The sequence below is a fragment of the Carcharhinus amblyrhynchos genome, unplaced genomic scaffold (genome assembly GCF_965287045.1).
Source record: "Carcharhinus amblyrhynchos unplaced genomic scaffold, sCarAmb.v2.hapA scaffold_58, whole genome shotgun sequence".
Taxonomy (NCBI): domain Eukaryota; kingdom Metazoa; phylum Chordata; class Chondrichthyes; order Carcharhiniformes; family Carcharhinidae; genus Carcharhinus; species Carcharhinus amblyrhynchos.
The window spans coordinates 1,125,122-1,143,358 of NW_027649798.1; the positions used below are offsets into that span (position 1 = coordinate 1,125,122).

General features: G+C 49.3%; 1 protein-coding gene across 4 annotated transcripts in view; it reads right to left on the reverse strand.

Annotated features, from left to right (window-relative positions):
• The window catches only part of LOC145337674 (phosphofurin acidic cluster sorting protein 2-like), a 489,510-nt gene that overhangs the window by 152,914 nt on the left and 318,359 nt on the right, over positions 1 to 18,237 (reverse strand). For all 4 annotated transcript variants that reach the window (XM_080182492.1, XM_080182493.1, XM_080182494.1 and 1 more), the window contains exons 10-13: positions 11,448 to 11,541; positions 8,980 to 9,060; positions 6,726 to 6,844; positions 4,034 to 4,166 (exon numbers count right to left, since the gene is read on the reverse strand). In XM_080182492.1, the coding sequence (XP_080038618.1) occupies positions 4,034 to 4,166; positions 6,726 to 6,844; positions 8,980 to 9,060; positions 11,448 to 11,541 (427 nt within the window). The remainder of the gene's footprint in view (positions 1 to 4,033; positions 4,167 to 6,725; positions 6,845 to 8,979; positions 9,061 to 11,447; positions 11,542 to 18,237) is intronic.

Consider the following 18,237-nt stretch of genomic DNA (forward strand, 5'->3'; position numbering starts at 1 on the left):
TTATTGGGACATCCTCGGCCTCTTCCCTTACCTGTACCCTATCCTTAACTTTAGACCTCGTAACGTCACCTACCCTCGCACCCTTCCCCCCCCTAAAGTTTCTTCTGGTGTTTCTATTCAGCACCTTTCTCATTCAGCACATTATTGGATTAGTTCTTCTGCATTTCTATTTGTGTGACCAATTCAGTAATCTTGTTCTGGATGCAGCCTGTTTCCTTCTCTGTCTGATCTGCTGCATTGTCCAACATTCTGCACACAACTCCTTCAACTGGCTGCCTTCATTTACCAATTTCTTCCTTTTGTATTCTGCAGCACCCAGTGTTCTGCTTGGACAGGAGCAGCTCTTTATCGAATATAGTTGCTTTCACTTCTGCCTGCATTTTGCACTCAGCCTCCAACAGTTAAAGTTTAGCCTGAGCCAATTGCAGCTCCATCTCCTGCGGTTGTTTTTTTTAATATAACTCTTCTCCTTTACTTTGATATTCGCCTGAAGTAGCAATAGATGGACCGACAGTTGTGGCACTGTTAAGTAATGTATTTAGAGTACATGTTCATAGCTCCTTGAAAGTGGAGTCACAGATGGACAGAGTGGTGAAGAAGGCATTCAGCATGCTTGGTTTCATCGGTCAGAACATTGAGTACAGGAGTTGGGATGTCTTGTCGAAGTTGTACAAGACATTGGTAAGGCCACACTTGGAATACTGTATGCAATTCTGGTCACCCTATTATAGAAAGGATATTATTAAACTAGAAAGAGTGCAGAAAAGATTTACTAGGATGCTACTGGGACTTGATGGATTGAGTTATAAGGGGAGGCTGGAAAGACTGGGACTTTTTTCTCTGGAGCGTAGAAGGTTGAGGGGTGACCTTATAGAGGTCTATAAAATAATGAGGGACATAGTTCAGCCAAATAGTCAATATCTTTTTCTAAAGGTGGTTTAGTTTGAAAGAAGCAGCTAATGGTCCTGAGTGGAGAGTGCAGCAGTCAGTAATCTTCTCAGATTTTCCTGTTCCTTGTCTCTTCTCGTGGTTGTTGCATTAAATGTTGCACAACTTTAAATGCACTCCTGCTTTAAGACTGTTGACTTTTCATCTTTTCACTGCCAAGCTGCTGTTTCTCTGTCTGGGCTTTTCCTACACATCTGGAGTCTTGGTGAGAAACTGCAGCTCCTTTTTAGACTGTTAATTTCTCATTTTTGTTAGAAGACTTCCACAAAAATTTCTGCAGTTTTCTTGTTTTTGTTGGCTGGAATGTCTGCTTTTCTTTCCTCTCCCAATGCCGTTCTTTTTGTTATGATGCTCACTCTTCACTTGGGACCAATAGCTGCTTCTTTCAAACAAAACTTTTCAGCTTTCTTTCTAGCAGCTACAAGACTAGTTGTGTTCCAAAAGTGGTAATCTTCACTGGCTGCAGTCCCTCGGTGCAGGGGTCTCTACCCACACCCTTTGCAGGCTCTGCTCACTTTATCTTTACATCTGGACATTGCCTCTTCTAGCTGGGTGTACCCCTTCTTTTTACTTCAGACACAACTGTCCTTCTTTCTTCAGTTCAGGCTTACTTCTCTTGCTCCTGAAGGCGAATCAATCTTCAGTTTAATTTTCTCTATCATTCCAAATGGTTTAACTCATCAGCCATACTGGGTTTGTACTTTGTCTGTGCCTCAGAGTCTGGCACTACCTTAGAATCATAGAATCTTACAGTGCAGAAGGAAGCAATTCAGCCCTTCGAGTCTGCACTGAGCACAATCCCACCCAGGCCCTATCCCCATATATTTACCCCAGCTAGTCGCCCTGACGCTAAGGGGCAATTTAGCGTGGCCAATCCACCTAACCGCACATCTTTGGACTGTGGGAAGAAACTGAAGCACTCAGAAGAAGCCCACAAAGACGTGGGTAGAATGTGCAGACTCCACACAGACGGTGATCCAAGCTGGGAATTGAACCTGGATCCCTAGCGCTGTGAGGCAGCAGTGTTAACCACTGTGCTGCCCTGGACAACTCTCTCTGAATCTGTTCCACAGAAAGGTCACTTGGGTGGGCACCCGTATGTCCAAACTTCCAATAAATTGGGTGCTCACAGGTTGTCTGTGCCATCAATCTCATCTAATACACTGCCAATATTTTATACAGTAACACTCAGGTGATGTTAAGAGATTTCAGACTTTGTTAGGAACCATCAGAGAAATTAGGTACAGGGGTTTGCAGCCTTAGGCTGCCTTCATGAAGCCTATCCAGTTACTCCAGCCTTTACATGCTTACTACATGGCTTCCAGATATATTCTATCCGAGAGAGGACTCTGTCCTCTGGGGTGATCACTTACTCTCGGTTCCCATTGATCCCTCATGTCAGGTGACCCTCGTCTGCTGAACTATCTTAAAGAGATAGATATCACAATCATTACACTCGGAATCCTGCAGCGAGTAACTCACCTCCTGACTCCCCAGAGCCTGTCCACCATCTACAAGGCACAAGTCAGGAGTGTGATGGAATACTCCCCACTTGCCTGGATGGGTGCAGCTCCAACAACACTCAAGTAGCTTGATACCATCCAGGACAAAGCAGCCCACTTCACTGGCACCATATCCACAGACATCCACTCCCTCCCACCACTGACGCTCAGTGGCAGCAGTGCGTACTATCTACAGGATGCACTGAAGAAATTCACCAACGTTCCTTGGCAACAACTTCCAAATCCACAACTGCTATCATCTCGAAGGACAAGAGCAGCAAATACCTGGGAACACCACCACCTGGAGTCACTTATATATATCGCCATTCCTTCATTGTCTCTAGGTCAAAATCTGGAATTCCCTCCTTAATTGCATTGTGTGTGTACCTACACCACAAGAAGGCAGCTCACCATCACCTTCTCAAGGGCAACTAGGGATGGGCAATAAATGCTGGCCGAGCCAGCGCCGCCCACATGTAGATGAATTTTAAAGAATGTTTAAATGGGTCTTATTAAGGGGCAGGAAATGATGAGTGGAGTCCCACTGGGGCCTCAATATTTTACAATTTATGTCAATGACTTTGATGATGGGAGGAAAGGCATGGTAGCTAAATTTACAGACGATACAAAGATAATTAGTAAAGGGCTTTGTGGCATAAAGAGGTTATAGACAGATTTGGATTACTTGTATGAATAGGCAGATGGTATATAATGTGGCAAAATGTGGAGCTGTTCACTTTAACCTGAAGAATTAAAAAAGCAGAGTATTTAAATGGCAAAGGGCTGTACAATTCCAAAGTGCAGAGGGATCTGGGTGATTGAGTGCACCTGTCACAATAAGTTAGTATGCAGATCAGGAAGTAATCAGGAGGGCTAATGGAATGCTGTCCTTTATTACGAGAGGAATTGAACATAAAGATAAGGGTATTATACAGGACATTGGCGAGACTACCGTGTGCAGTTTTAGTCTCCTTATTTCGGGAAGGACATTGCAGGTGGTTCAGAGGAGGTTTACTAGATTGATCCCTGGAGTGAGTGAGTTGTCTTATGAGGAAAAGTTGGGCAGGCTGGACTTGTTTCCACTGGAGTTTTAGAAGAGTGAGGGGTGACCTGAGTGAAGGATATAAAATCCTGAATGATATTGATCAGGTGGGCGTGGAAAGGATGGTTCTTCTTGTGAGCGACTCCAGAATGAACGAGGCACTTCTTTAAAATTGGGGTCACCCTTTTAGGGCAGAGATGAACTCTCTGCCTCAGAAGGCAGCGGAGGCAGGGTCACTGAATATTTTTAAGATGGATTGATTTCCTTGCTGAACAAGAATCTAAGATTATAGGGGTAGATGGGAATGTTGAAACTGAATGATGGGGCAGGCTGCAGCAAGTGAATGGCTTGCTTCTGCACATATTTTGTATATGAGGATTAGTACCACCGTCTGGGCTCTGACATTAAGGATGGCGTCTTGGACAAGATACTGGAGGTTGGCTGATGCCTACGCAACTGTATTGCAGCAAGACAGTGGCTCCATGAGATGGGGGCTAAACTGTGGAAGGGGTGCGGGAAGAAATCCGGTATTCTGATTAACCTGAGTGTTGAATCTGGAGTCTGGCAAGCACTCGCTGTCGAAACTGCCGGCTCTGTCACCTTGTATCTTTGAAGTGTGCCGATCTTTCAGTGATGTACTCCTGGGTCGTCGCAGCTGTCTACTTTCTGACTTACTGAATGGGGGAAATAACAAGAATGACTTCAGTAGTTCTTGTGAGAATAAAGATGAATCCCTAAATCAGGAAATGTTAGGATTAACTTCTGGGTGCTGCAGATATTTTCACATTATGGTGGAGGGGCTTGCCACAATTCTGGGACAATTGGTGTTAACATGAGATGACAGACCTGTCCAAACTGCAGCCCCATGAGGCTCTGAAACTCTTGCAGCAACCACTGGACTCAGTATTCACTCACTCCACCACCTAAAAGGACATGCACAGCACATGCATGGGAATAAACTGAACTTGGATCGATACTGCTGTTCTTTCATTGTCACTGGATTGAAGTCCTGGAACTGCAGTGGGAGTCCCTGTACCACATGGACTGCAGAGGTTCAAGAGGTGGGCGTCAAGGAGCGCTCCGAATCTTAGCAGTACAGGCCAGCATTTATTGTCCATCTCCAGCTACCCCTTCAGAAGATGATGATGAGGCCCACTGCTCACAATTTGGATAGCTCTCAATAAAGAAAATGAACCCTCTATGTTTCTCCAGCCCTGTGAAAAAGTCTAATAAACTCACCCAGCTCAGCGCAACTAGGGGATGGTAACATAAAGTTTTCACACTGATCCCGAGGGCAGAATGGCGATAATAACCAGACAAGATCAGTAACTGGATAAGCATCAGTTAAAGGGAGTCCTGGCACTAACAAACAAAGAGCTTAGACAGGCTGATTCTGAAGAGCAGACAGAAATAGGAAAATAATCCATCTTCTGCAGCTTCAATATCTTTGTGGCAGTGCAGTTACAGTGGACAGACTGAAATATCTCTGACAGGTTTTCACACATGTAATGAAGAATGAGGATGAAAGTTAAGGAACAGGAGGTAAGGAATGGAATACTCTGAAAAAAAGCACATGCAGCTTACATCAGGGAACTTAACTTATAATTAAAACACACGTGTAGGTGGGGAGATTGGCCAAGAGCGGGCCAAGATATCGGGAACAGGTAGGTGCGGGTTGTGAGGAGGAGATGGTAGAATGATATGGGGAAGGGGTGGTTTGGGGATACGGAGAAGGGATGGGTGGGGATAGGCGGAAGGGAGGATGGTTTAGGGATATGGAGAAGGGGTGGTTTGGGGATACGGGGAAGGGGTGGGTGTGGGTATGCGGAAGGGAGGATGGTTTAGGGATATGGGGAAGGGGTGGTTTGGGGATATGGGGAAGGGGTGGCTTGGGGATATGGAGAGGGGTGGTTTGGGGATACGGAGAGGGAGTGGTTTGGGGATATGGGGAAGGGGTGGTTAGGGGATATGGGGAAGGGGTGGTTTGGGGATATGGGGAAGGGGTGGTTTGGGGATATGGGGAAGGGGTGGTTTGGGGATATGGGGAAGGGGTGGTTTGGGGATATGGGGAAGGGGTGGTTTGGGGATATGGGGAAGGGGTGGTTTGGGGATATGGGGAAGGGGTGGTTTGGGGATATGGGGAAGGGGTGGTTTGGGGATATGGGGAAGGGGTGGTTTGGGGATATGGGGAAGGGGTGGTGGATATTGGGGAAGGGGTGGTGGATATTGGGGGCGGGTGTCTGTGATGAGCAAAGAGGGTGACCATTTGGTAAGTGTAGGAGTTTAAGAGTTAATCCCTTGCCTTAGAGCTGAGTACAGGGAGTTGCATTGTGGCGTTGTTAACCAGGGTAAAGCTCTGGGGATCTGGTTTTGAATCCAGCACGGCAGATAGTGAAATTGGAATTTAATAAAAATCTAGGAAGTTTATCATGAAACCATTGTTGGAAAAACCCATCTGATTCACTAATGTCCTTTCGGGAAGGAAATCTGCCATCCTTACCCGGTCTGGCCTACACGTGACTCCAGACCCACAGCAATGTGGTTGACTCTCAACTGTCCTCTGAAATGACCCTCGCGAGACACTCAGTTCAGGGGCAATTACGGATAGACAACAAATGCTGACCCAGTCAGCGATGCCCACATCCCATGAATGAATAAAACAAAGCTGTCAGATTCGTGATAGTTATGTCTCTTTTAAAGAGAGGAAAGCCAATCTCTCCTGTAACCTGGTTTAAACCAGGCCCTGAAACAGCTGAGACACAGTATAAAAAGAGTCTGTGTGCAACTAACCCAGAGTGCACAAGCAAGAGTGTTGAATTCATAGAATCCCTACAGCACAGGAAGCCATTCGGCCCACCTAGTCTGCACTGACTACACCACTATCCACCTTGTCAAAGAACTCTACCATATTATGGTCATTTGTCCCCAAGGGTTCTCTCACAATCAGACTGCCAACCAATCCCTTCTCACTGCACAATGCCCAGGTCAGGGGGGAGGAATAGTTATTGGGAATTTAAACAAATGTTCAGGCAGTGAGGGTGTCACTGGCTGGCCAGAATTCTGTCAGTCCCTGACAACCCCTGAGAATAGTCAGTGGATTGGGAGTATGGGGTAGGAGGGTATGAGCTGATAAGAGGATTAAATGAGACACAATGGATAGTATGTGAGGTGAGGATCTATTCAATTGAGCATCTGAAAGAAGCTTTCCCCTTGCTCAGTTGTTATTTTCTTACCTGGGAGACACAATAACCTGTGATTCCGTTTTTGTGATTTTGCCCAGAGGTGGCAGTTTCTCCAGAGACGCTTCCCAGTTATTTCCATCTCCAGCTATCACCTCCTCTTCCTCCAAACCCTAGTGAGAATCAGAGATAATGCAGCTTCTGCAGACATTATTGCCACTCTGTCAACGCTCAATATAACACAGACTGGACCATCCGCAACAGCACAATCTATACACAGATGAGGTACATCTCTCTGAAACACAATCTCCAAAAAGATATTACAATAAGCATCAGACCAACTGCAGGCATTCAGGATGGCATCTCCCCCACAACTTTGTAATTAACAATGGGAAAATACTGGCCTTGTCAGTGACACCCACACCCAAATGAATTAAAACAGTCTGCGCAACGCGGTCCCCGTCACAGTCTGCGCAACGCGGTCCCCGTCACAGTCTGCGCAACGCGGTCCCCGTCACAGTCTGCGCAACGCGGTCCCCGTCACAGTTGCCGCAACACCGTCCCCGTCGCAATCTGTGCAACGCGGTCCCTGTCACAGTCTCTGCAACACGGTCCCCGTCACAGTCTCTGCAACGCGGTCCCCGTCACAGTCTCTGCAACGCGGTCCCCGTCACAGTCTGTGCAACACGGTCCCCGTCAGTCTCTGCAACGCGGTCCCCGTCACAGTTTGCGCAACACGGTCCCCGTCACAGTCTGCACAAAACGGTCCCCATCACAGTTGCCGCAATGCTGCCCCCATTGCAGTCTGCGCAACACGGTCCCCATCACAGTCCCCATCACAGTCTCTGCAATGCGGTCCCCGTCGCAGTCTCTGCAATGCGGTCTCCGTCGCAGTCTCTGCAATGCGGTCCCCGTCGCAGTCTCTGCAATGCGGTCTCCGTCGCAGTCTGCGCAACGCGGTCTCCGTCGCAGTCTGCGCAACGCGGTCCCCGTCGCAGTCTGCGCAACGCGGTCCCCGTCGCAGTCTGCGCAACGCGGTCCCCGTCGCAGTCTGCGCAACGCGGTCCCCGTCGCAGTCTGCGCAACGCGGTCCCCGTCGCAGTCTGCGCAACGCGGTCCCCGTCGCAGTCTGCGCAACGCGGTCCCCGTCGCAGTCTGCGCAACGCGGTCCCCGTCGCAGTCTGCGCAACGCGGTCCCCGTCGCAGTCTCTGCAACGCGGTCCCCGTCGCAGTCTCTGCAACGCGGTCCCCGTCGCAGTCTCTGCAACGCGGTCTCCGTCGCAGTCTGCGCAACACGGTCCCCGTCGCAGTCTGCGCAACACGGTCCCCGTCGCAGTCTGCGCAACACGGTCCCCGTCGCAGTCTGCGCAACACGGTCCCCGTCGCAGTCTGCGCAACACGGTCCCCGTCGCAGTCTGCGCAACACGGTCCCCGTCGCAGTCTGCGCAACACGGTCCCCGTCGCAGTCTGCGCAACACGGTCCCCGTCGCAGTCTGCGCAACACGGTCCCCGTCGCAGTCTGCGCAACACGGTCCCCGTCGCAGTCTGCGCAACACGGTCCCCGTCGCAGTCTGCGCAACACGGTCCCCGTCGCAGTCTGCGCAACACGGTCCCCGTCGCAGTCTGCGCAACACGGTCCCCGTCGCAGTCTGCGCAACACGGTCCCCGTCGCAGTCTGCGCAACACGGTCCCCGTCGCAGTCTGCGCAACACGGTCCCCGTCGCAGTCTGCGCAATGCAGCCCTTGTTACAGTCTCTGCAATGCGGTCCCCATCGCAGTCTGCGCACCGCTATCCCCGTCGCAGTCTGCACAACATTGGAAGATTCTCTGGAATATTATACTTACTAGGGATACAAACGCGGTCCCCCTTGCAGTCTGTACAACGAACGCAGTCTCCATTGCAGTCTGCGCTATGCAGTCCCTGTCACAGTTTGTGCAACGCATTACCTGTCGCAATCTGCGCGACGTGTTACCTGTCAAAGCCTGTGCTAGGCGTTACCTGTCGCAGTCTGTCCTACGCGTTACTTGTCACAGTCTGTGCTACGCGTTACTTGTCACAGTCTGTGCTACGCGTTACCTGTTGCAGTCTGTGCTATATGTTACTTGTTGCAGTCTGTGTAACGTGGCCCCATCGCAATCTGCGCCATGCATTAGCTGGCACAGCCTGGGCAACACGGCCCCCATCGCAATCTGCGTTATGCGGACCCTCTTGCTATCTGTGCAATGTAGCCCCCTTCATAATCTGTGCTATGCGGACCCTGTCACAATCTGCGCAACATTGAAAGGTACTCTGGAATATTATACTTACGAGGGATACAGCCTCAGGTGCAGCCTCTTCCTGCAAACTGCTATTGCTCTCATTCTTACTTTCGGCTGGACAGAATTCTGCCTGGAAGAGGAGAAGGACAGCAGAGATACTGCAGTGATTATAAAGTTTAAAGTTAAATCACTGCCAGTACATCCCAGACTCCAGCAATTTGTAAATCTCATGCTCACCACGGAGTGGGAAATATAAATTGGTGAAAATGGCGGTGCTTGGGTCCCGGTAGTTCACCAGTTTTACACTGGGAAATGGCTCATATACATGATTACTGCGAGAACTATGATTACATTTTCCTGCTGTGTTACTCAGTCACAGGGCACACCGAGAGTCAAGGAGTGGGCAGAGAGTCCTGTGCGAGAATTACCATTTCAACCCAGACTCCAACAGGGCTTGGATGTGTATTTTTAATTTAATAGAAAATATGTAGGTGAGACAGTATATTGCCTTGGCTACACTGACCGGACAGCGAGCACTCATGTTCGTATGTTAGAGCCAGAATCTGGGATTCACTTTCAACAATCAACAAAAGACACAGAGTGACTGGGTGGGAGTGAGGGTCTATCAACTATACAGAGAGTGACTGGGTGGGAGTGAGGGTCTATCAGTTATACAGAGAGTGACTGGGTGGGAGTGAGGGTCTATCGATTGTACAGAGAGTGACTGGGTGGGAGTGAGGGTCTATCAGTTATACAGAGAGTGACTGGGTGGGAGTGAGGGTCTATCGATTGTACAGAGAGTGACTGGGTGGGAGTGAGGGTCTATCAGTTATACAGAGAGTGACTGGGTGGGAGTGAGGGTCTATCCGTTATACAGAGTGACTGGGTGGGAGTGAGGGTCTATCCGTTATACAGAGTGACTGGGTGGGAGTGAGGGTCTATCCGTTATACAGAGAGTGACTGGGTGGGAGTGAGGGTCTATCAGTTATACAGAGAGTGACTGGGTGGGAGTGAGGGTCTATCCGTTATACAGAGAGTGACTGGGTGGGAGTGAGGGTCTATCAGTTATACAGAGAGTGACTGGGTGGGAGTGAGGGTCTATCCGTTATACAGAGAGTGACTGGGTGGGAGTGAGGATCTATCAGTTATACAGAGAGTGACTGGGTGGGAGTGAGGGTCTACCCGTTATACAGAGAGTGACTGGGTGGGAGTGAGGGTCTATCAGTTATACAGAGAGTGACTGGGTGGGAGTGAGGGTCTATCAGTTATACAGAGAGTGACTGGGTGGGAGTGAGGGTCTATCAGTTATACAGAGAGTGACTGGGTGGGAGTGAGGGTCTATCCGTTATACAGAGAGTGACTGGGTGGGAGTGAGGGTCTACCCGTTACGCAGAGAGTGACTGGGTGGGAGTGAGGGTCTATCGATTATGCAGAGTGACTGGGTGGGAGTGAGGGTCTATCAGTTATACAGAGAGTGACTGGGTGGGAGTGAGGGTCTATCAGTTATACAGAGAGTGACTGGGTGGGAGTGAGGGTCTATCAGTTATACAGAGAGTGACTGGGTGGGAGTGAGGGTCTATCAGTTATACAGAGAGTGACTGGGTGGGAGTGAGGGTCTATCCGTTATACAGAGAGTGACTGGGTGGGAGTGAGGATCTATCAGTTATACAGAGAGTGACTGGGTGGGAGTGAGGGTCTACCCGTTATACAGAGAGTGACTGGGTGGGAGTGAGGGTCTATCAGTTATACAGAGAGTGACTGGGTGGGAGTGAGGGTCTATCGATTGTACAGAGAGTGACTGGGTGGAAGTGAGGGTCTATCAGTTATACAGAGAGTGACTGGGTGGGAGTGAGGGTCTATCCGTTATACAGAGTGACTGGGTGGGAGTGAGGGTCTATCCGTTATACAGAGAGTGACTGGGTGGGAGTGAGGATCTATCAGTTATACAGAGAGTGACTGGGTGGGAGTGAGGGTCTACCCGTTATACAGAGAGTGACTGGGTGGGAGTGAGGGTCTATCAGTTATACAGAGAGTGACTGGGTGGGAGTGAGGGTCTATCGATTGTACAGAGAGTGACTGGGTGGGAGTGAGGGTCTATCCGTTATACAGAGTGTGACTGGGTGGGAGTGAGGGTCTATCCGTTATACAGAGAGTGACTGGGTGGGAGTGAGGGTCTATCAGTTATACAGAGAGTGACTGGGTGGGAGTGAGGGTCTATCAGTTATACAGAGTGACTGGGTGGGAGTGAGGGTCTATCAGTTATACAGAGAGTGACTGGGTGGGAGTGAGGGTCTATCCGTTATACAGAGAGTGACTGGGTGGGAGTGAGGGTCTATCAGTTATACAGAGAGTGACTGGGTGGGAGTGAGGGTCTATCAGTTATACAGAGAGTGACTGGGTGGGAGTGAGGGTCTATCCGTTATACAGAGAGTGACTGGGTGGGAGTGAGGGTCAGTCAGTTTTTCAGAGAATGACTGGCTGGGAGTGATGGTTTATCAGTTATGCAGAGAGACTCACTGGATTTGGTTGCTCCTTTATTTGGCTCTTGTGGCTTTGAAGGCTGACAATCTCTGTTTGTGAGCTGGAATGTGACATTCCTTCAAAAAATGGCCTGCAAGAAGGAGCATAAATTATTTTTTGATATACAAGAGAAAGAAAGACAGCCTGAGCTGTGCTCTATCCCACTTTCCAGTGAGGGTGAGATGGTGCCTGTCAGACGCTGGGTTCCGCAGACCGTGTTGTTAACGGGTAGAGAGAACACTCTGCTTTCCTTGGGCAGCATTCTCTCATGGGCATTTCCAGCATGCTGTCATCAAACCACCCAAGCAACTAATCAGATTTAAGAATGACCACAGACAGCCGACCAGGAAATGAAAATCACTCAAATTAGATCACTTTTTAAAAGTTTTCCTCAGCGAAAAGAAGATTGAGATGCACACATGCAATACAAGGTGAAGATCATGGAAAAAACTTTTGAACTATTATTCCAACAAAAATTTGTTTCAAGATTGTGAATTATAATGGAAACATTGAACACGTCCAAGAATAATGAAACACACTATCAAAATACAGATCGCTCTTTTGTTCCTTGCCTGACTAAGAATATAAATTACTTTCACAGAATCAGAGTCAGGAGAGAAACAAAAGAGTGATCTGTATTTTCAGACCATGTTTCATTACCATCGGATGTGTCAGAGCAGTTGACAGCCAATATCTACACTTTAAGAACACTTGTGAGGCATGAACAGTCAGTGTGGACAGCTCACCACCACAAACCTGGCAAATTCAGTCAGAGTGTGCCAGCAGATATCATATTCACCTCCCACTCACAGACTCAGTTCAGAGCTGCTGGCACATAACCAGGGTAATACTGCCAGTGCAGAGGGAGTGAGTGCCGCTCTATCCGATATGTCTACTTTCAGTTAGGTTTTTTACCAAAGCTTTCTCTGTCTCTGAGGTGGATATAAAACATGCCAATGTAGGAGGGATTATTATTTAAAAGGCGAAAAGCTGCAGCATGCTACGGTGTAGAGGAACCTGGGGGTCCTTGTGCACGAATTGCAAAAACCCAGTCTGCAGGTGCAGCAGGTGATCAAGAAGGTGAATGGGATGCTGGCCTTTATAGCGAAGGGGATAGAATATAAAAGTAGGGAGGTCTTGCTGCAACTGTACAGGGCACTGATGAGGCCGCAGCTGGAGTACTGTGTGCAGTTTTGGTTCCCGCACTTGTGCAAGGATATTTTGGCCTTGGAGGGAGTGCAGAGGAGGTTCACTAGGCTGATACCGGAGATGAGGGGGTTGGACTATGAAGAGAGACTAAATAGACTGGGTCTGTACTCGCTGGAGTTTAGAAGGATGAGGGGAGATCTTATAGAGATGTAGAAGATAATGAAGGGGATGGATAAGGTAGAGGTAGAGAGATTCTTCCCGCTTAGAAAGGACAGCAGGACTAGAGGGCACAGCCTCAAGATAAGGGGAGGGCAGTTTAGATCGGAGTTGAGGAGGAACTTCTCCTCTCAAAGGGTGGTGAATCTCTGGAATTCTCTGCCCATTGAAGTGGTGGAGGCTACCTCACTAAATATATTTAAGTCACGGGTAGATAGGTTTTTGGTAGGCAAGGGGATTAAGGGTTATGGGGAGAAAGCGGGAAAGTGGAACTGAGCCACTTCAGATCAGCCATGATCTTATTGAATGGCGGGGCAGGCTCGAAGGGCTAGATGGCCTTCTCCTGCTCCTATTTCTTATGTTCTTACGTTCAATGTACTATTGAAATAACATCAGTGGAGTTTTGTCTGATGCCTGAGTTAATATATATCCCTCAACCAACCAACATCACGAACACATGGTTGGAATCTCCTCCCTGTGTTTGGGAGTTTGTTGCTGTGTTTCCAATATCACAATCATGGTTGTATTTCAAACACAAATTCGATGGCGCTGGGGCCTCTTGAAGTGGTGAAGGACAATTAAAACACAGGCTCCCTCTGCCTGATGAATGATCAAGAGTTATTTTCATTTTCTTTGCAAGGTTTTGCAATGATAACCCAGAGGTCACACGTTCAAATCCCACTGGTACTAATTGTGAGAATGAAATCTGCTCATTGGTGAGCTAACAAAGGTCACGGCATTCTTGTCCAATCCCAACTGATTATTCCTCAACAACAACAGCGACTCCTAAAATTCTGCCATAAGCATCCCAAGGATCACAGCGTGTGACACCGGGACAGTGACATCACAGCGTGTGACACCGGGACAGTGACATCACAGCGTGTGACACCGGGACAGTGACATCACAGCGTGTGACACCGGGACAGTGACATCACAGCGTGTGACACCGGGACAGTGACATCACAGCGTGTGACACCGGGACAGTGACATCACAGCGTGTGACACCGGGACAGTGACATCACAGCGTGTGACACCGGGACAGTGACATCACAGCGTGTGACACCGGGACAGTGACATCACAGCGTGTGACACCGGGACAGTGACATCACAGCGTGTGACACCGGGACAGTGACATCACAGCGTGTGACACCGGGACAGTGACATCACAGCGTGTGACACCGGGACAGTGACATCACAGCGTGTGACACCGGGACAGTGACATCACAGCGTGTGACACCGGGACAGTGACATCACAGCGTGTGACACCGGGACAGTGACATCACAGCGTGTGACACCGGGACAGTGACATCACAGCGTGTGACACCGGGACAGTGACATCACAGCGTGTGACACCGGGACAGTGACATCACAGCGTGTGACACCGGGACAGTGACATCACAGCGTGTGACACCGGGACAGTGACATCACAGCGTGTGACACCGGGACAGTGACATCACAGCGTGTGACACCGGGACAGTGACATCACAGCGTGTGACACCGGGACAGTGACATCACAATGTGTGACACCGGGAAAGTGACATCACAGCAGCGTGACACCGGGACAGTGACATCAGAGCAGTGTGACACCGGGACAGTGACATCAGAGCAGTGTGACACCAGGACAGTGACATCACAGCGTGTGACACCAGGACAGTGACATCACAACGTGAGACACCGGGACAGTGACATCAGAGCAGTGTGACACTGGGACAGTGACATCAGAGCAGTGTGACACTGGGACAGTGACATCAGAGCAGTGTGACTCCAGGACAGTGACATCAGAGCAGTGTGACTCCAGGACAGTGACATCAGAGCAGTGTGACACCGGGACAGTGACATCAGAGCAGTGTGACACCGGGACAGTGACATCAGAGCAGTGTGACACCGGGACAGTGACATCAGAGCAGTGTGACTCCGGGACAGTGACATCAGAGCAGTGTGACTCCAGGACAGTGACATCAGAGCAGTGTGACTCCAGGACAGTGACATCAGAGCAGTGTGACTCCGGGACAGTGACATCAGAGCAGTGTGACTCCGGGACAGTGACATCAGAGCAGTGTGACTCCAGGACAGTGACAACAGAGCAATGTGACACCGGGACAGTGACATCAGAGCAGTGTGACTCCAGGACAGTGACATCAGAGCAGTGTGACACCGGGACAGTGACATCAGAGCAGTGTGACACCGGGACAGTGACATCAGAGCAATGTGACACTGGGACAGTGACATCAGAGCAGTGTGACTCCAGGACAGTGACATCAGAGCAGTGTGACACTGGGACAGTGACATCAGAGCAGTGTGACACCGGGACAGTGACAACAGAGCAGTGTGACACTGGGACAGTGACATCAGAGCAGTGTGACTCCGGGACAGTGACATCAGAGCAGTGTGACGTCAGGACAGTGACATCAGAGCAGTGTGACACCGGGACAGTGACATCAGAGCAGTGTGACACCGGGACAGTGACATCAGAGCAGTGTGACTCCAGGACAGTGACATCAGAGCAGTGTGACGTCAGGACAGTGACATCAGAGCAGTGTGACACCGGGACAGTGACATCAGAGCAGTGTGACACCGGGACAGTGACATCAGAGCAGTGTGACACTGGGACAGTGACATCAGAGCAGTGTGACACCGGGACAGTGACATCAGAGCAGTGTGACTCCAGGACAGTGACATCAGAGCAGTGTGACACCGGGACAGTGACATCAGAGCAGTGTGACTCCAGGACAGTGACATCAGAGCAGTGTGACACCGGGACAGTGACATCAGAGCAGTGTGAAACCGGGACAGTGACATCAGAGCGTCTGACACCGGGACAGTGACATCAGAGCAGTGTGAAACCGGGACAGTGACATCAGAGCGTCTGACACCGGGACAGTGACATCAGAGCAGTGTGACGTCAGGACAGTGACATCAGAGCAGTGTGACACCGGGACAGTGACATCAGAGCGTCTGACACCGGGACAGTGACATCAGAGCAGTGTGACGTCAGGACAGTGACATCAGAGCAGTGTGACTCCGGGACAGTGACATCAGAGCAGTGTGACACCGGGACAGTGACATCAGAGCAGTGTGACACCGGGACAGTGACATCAGAGCAGTGTGACACCGAGACAGTGACATCAGAGCAGTGTGACTCTGGGACAGTGACATCAGAGCAGTGTGACACCGGGACAGTGACATCAGAGCAGTGTGACACCAGGACACCTCGAGTATTTGGGCATGTAACCAAAAGTTTAATAGAGGAAGTAGAAAGAGAACAAAGAATAGGAACAGGCCCTTCAGCCCTCCAAGCCTGCACCAACCACGCTGCGTGACTGAACTAAACCCCCCTTACCTTTCAGGAACCCTATCCCTCCGTTCCCATCCTATTCATGTACTTGTCAAGACACCCCTTAAAAGTCACTACCGTATCCGTTTCCACTACCTCCCCCGGCATCGAGTTCCAGGCACCCACCACTCTCTGTGTTAAAAACCTGTCTCGTACACCTCCTTTAAATCTTGCCCCTCACACCTTAAACCTGTACCCCCTAATAATTGACTCTTCCACCCTGACTGACCAAAGCTTCTGACTACTACAGAAAAAGCTTGTTTCACTGTGCAAAAAAGGTTCTTCTACACATCCTTTCCCTCCCCAGAATCGCCACCCAAAACCTTAATCATTACCATCAGCTAATGGGAACAGCTTTGCGTTGTCCACCTGATCCAAATCTGTCATCATCATGTCCACCTTGATCAAGTCTCCCCTCAGTCTCTGCTGCTCCAAGGAGAACAACCCCAGCTTCTCTAACCTAACCTTGTCATTAAATCCCCTCATTCCTGGACTCAAATTTCCTCCGCACCTTCTGAGGGGCCCTCACGTCTTTCCTAATATGTGGTGGCCAGAACTGGATATAAGACTCTACTTGTGGCCTAATGAGAGCTTAATAAAGGCTTTTGCACCTAATGCCTCTGTTTATAAATCCCAGATCGTCGGAACATTGGAACTAGGAGCAGAAATTGGCAAATTCAGCCCTTTGAGCCTGCCCTGCTGTCAATCAGATCATGGCTGATCTCTCCCTGCTCTCAAATCCACCTCCCCACCTGTTCCCCTTATCCCTTTTTTATCAGAAATATATCTGTCTCTCTCCTGGAACCAGTGATTCAGACTTCACCGCACTATGGAGCAGCGAGTTCCACAAATTCAGCACCCTCTGTGAGAAGTGGTTCCTCCTCATCTCGGTTTTAAATCTATTGCCCCTCGACCGATCTCTGTGACCTCTTGTCCTGAACTGCCCCACACGGGGGAAACGCTTGGTCTACACTTACTTTATCAATCCCTTTTAAAATTTTATATACCTCGATCAGATCCCCTCTCATCCCTCTAAACACCAGCGAGAAAAACCCAAACTGTTTAATCTCTCCTCCTATGTCAACCCCTTCATCCCCGGAATCAATCTGGTGAAGCTCCTCTGAACTGCCTCCAATGCCCCACACCCTTCCTCAAATAAAGAGACCCAAACTGGACACAATGCTCCTAATGTGGTCTCAACAACACCCTGTACAATCGCAACAAAACACATCTACTTTTATACTCCAGTTCCTCTGCAATAAATACCAACATCCCATTGGCCTTTTTATTACGTGCTACACTTGCATACCACTTTCTGCGATTCATTAAATTCCATCCACCAAATTTTGGCTCATTCTCCTGGCCTATCAAGATCCATCTGTAAACTCTTTATATCCTCTTCACTGCTTGCTTTCCCTCTATTTTGGTATTATAGAACATAGAACACTACAGCACAAACAGGCCCTTCGGCCCACTAGTTGCGCCGATCACTTCTACACCTACTAAGCCATAGAACTATCTATAACCCCCAATCCCATTAGATCCCATATACTCATCCAGAAGTCTTTTAAAAGACCCCAGCGAGTTCGCCTCCACCACCACCGATGGCAGCCGATTTCATTCACTCACCACCCGCTGAGTGAAAAGCTTACCCCTAACACCTCCTCTGTACTTGCTTCCCAGCACCTTAAATCTGTGTCTTCTCGTAGCGACTATTTCAGCCCTGGGAAATAGCCTCTGATAATCCACCCTATCTATTCCTCTCAACATTTTATAAACCTCTATCAGGTCGCCTCTCAACCTTCGTCTCTCCAAGGAGAAGAGTCCCAGCTCCCTCAACCTATCTTCATAAGGCATGCCTCCCAATCCAGGCAACATCCTTGTAAATCTCCTCTGCACCCTCTCAATAGCTTCCACATCCTTCCTGTAGTGAGGCGACCAGAACTGTGCACAGTACTCCAAGTGGGGTCTGACAAGGGTCCTATAAAGTTGCAGCAATACCTCCTGACTCCTAAACTCAATCCCTTGATTAATGAAGGCCAGTACACCATACGCCTTCTTGACCACATCCTCCACCTGCGAGGCCGA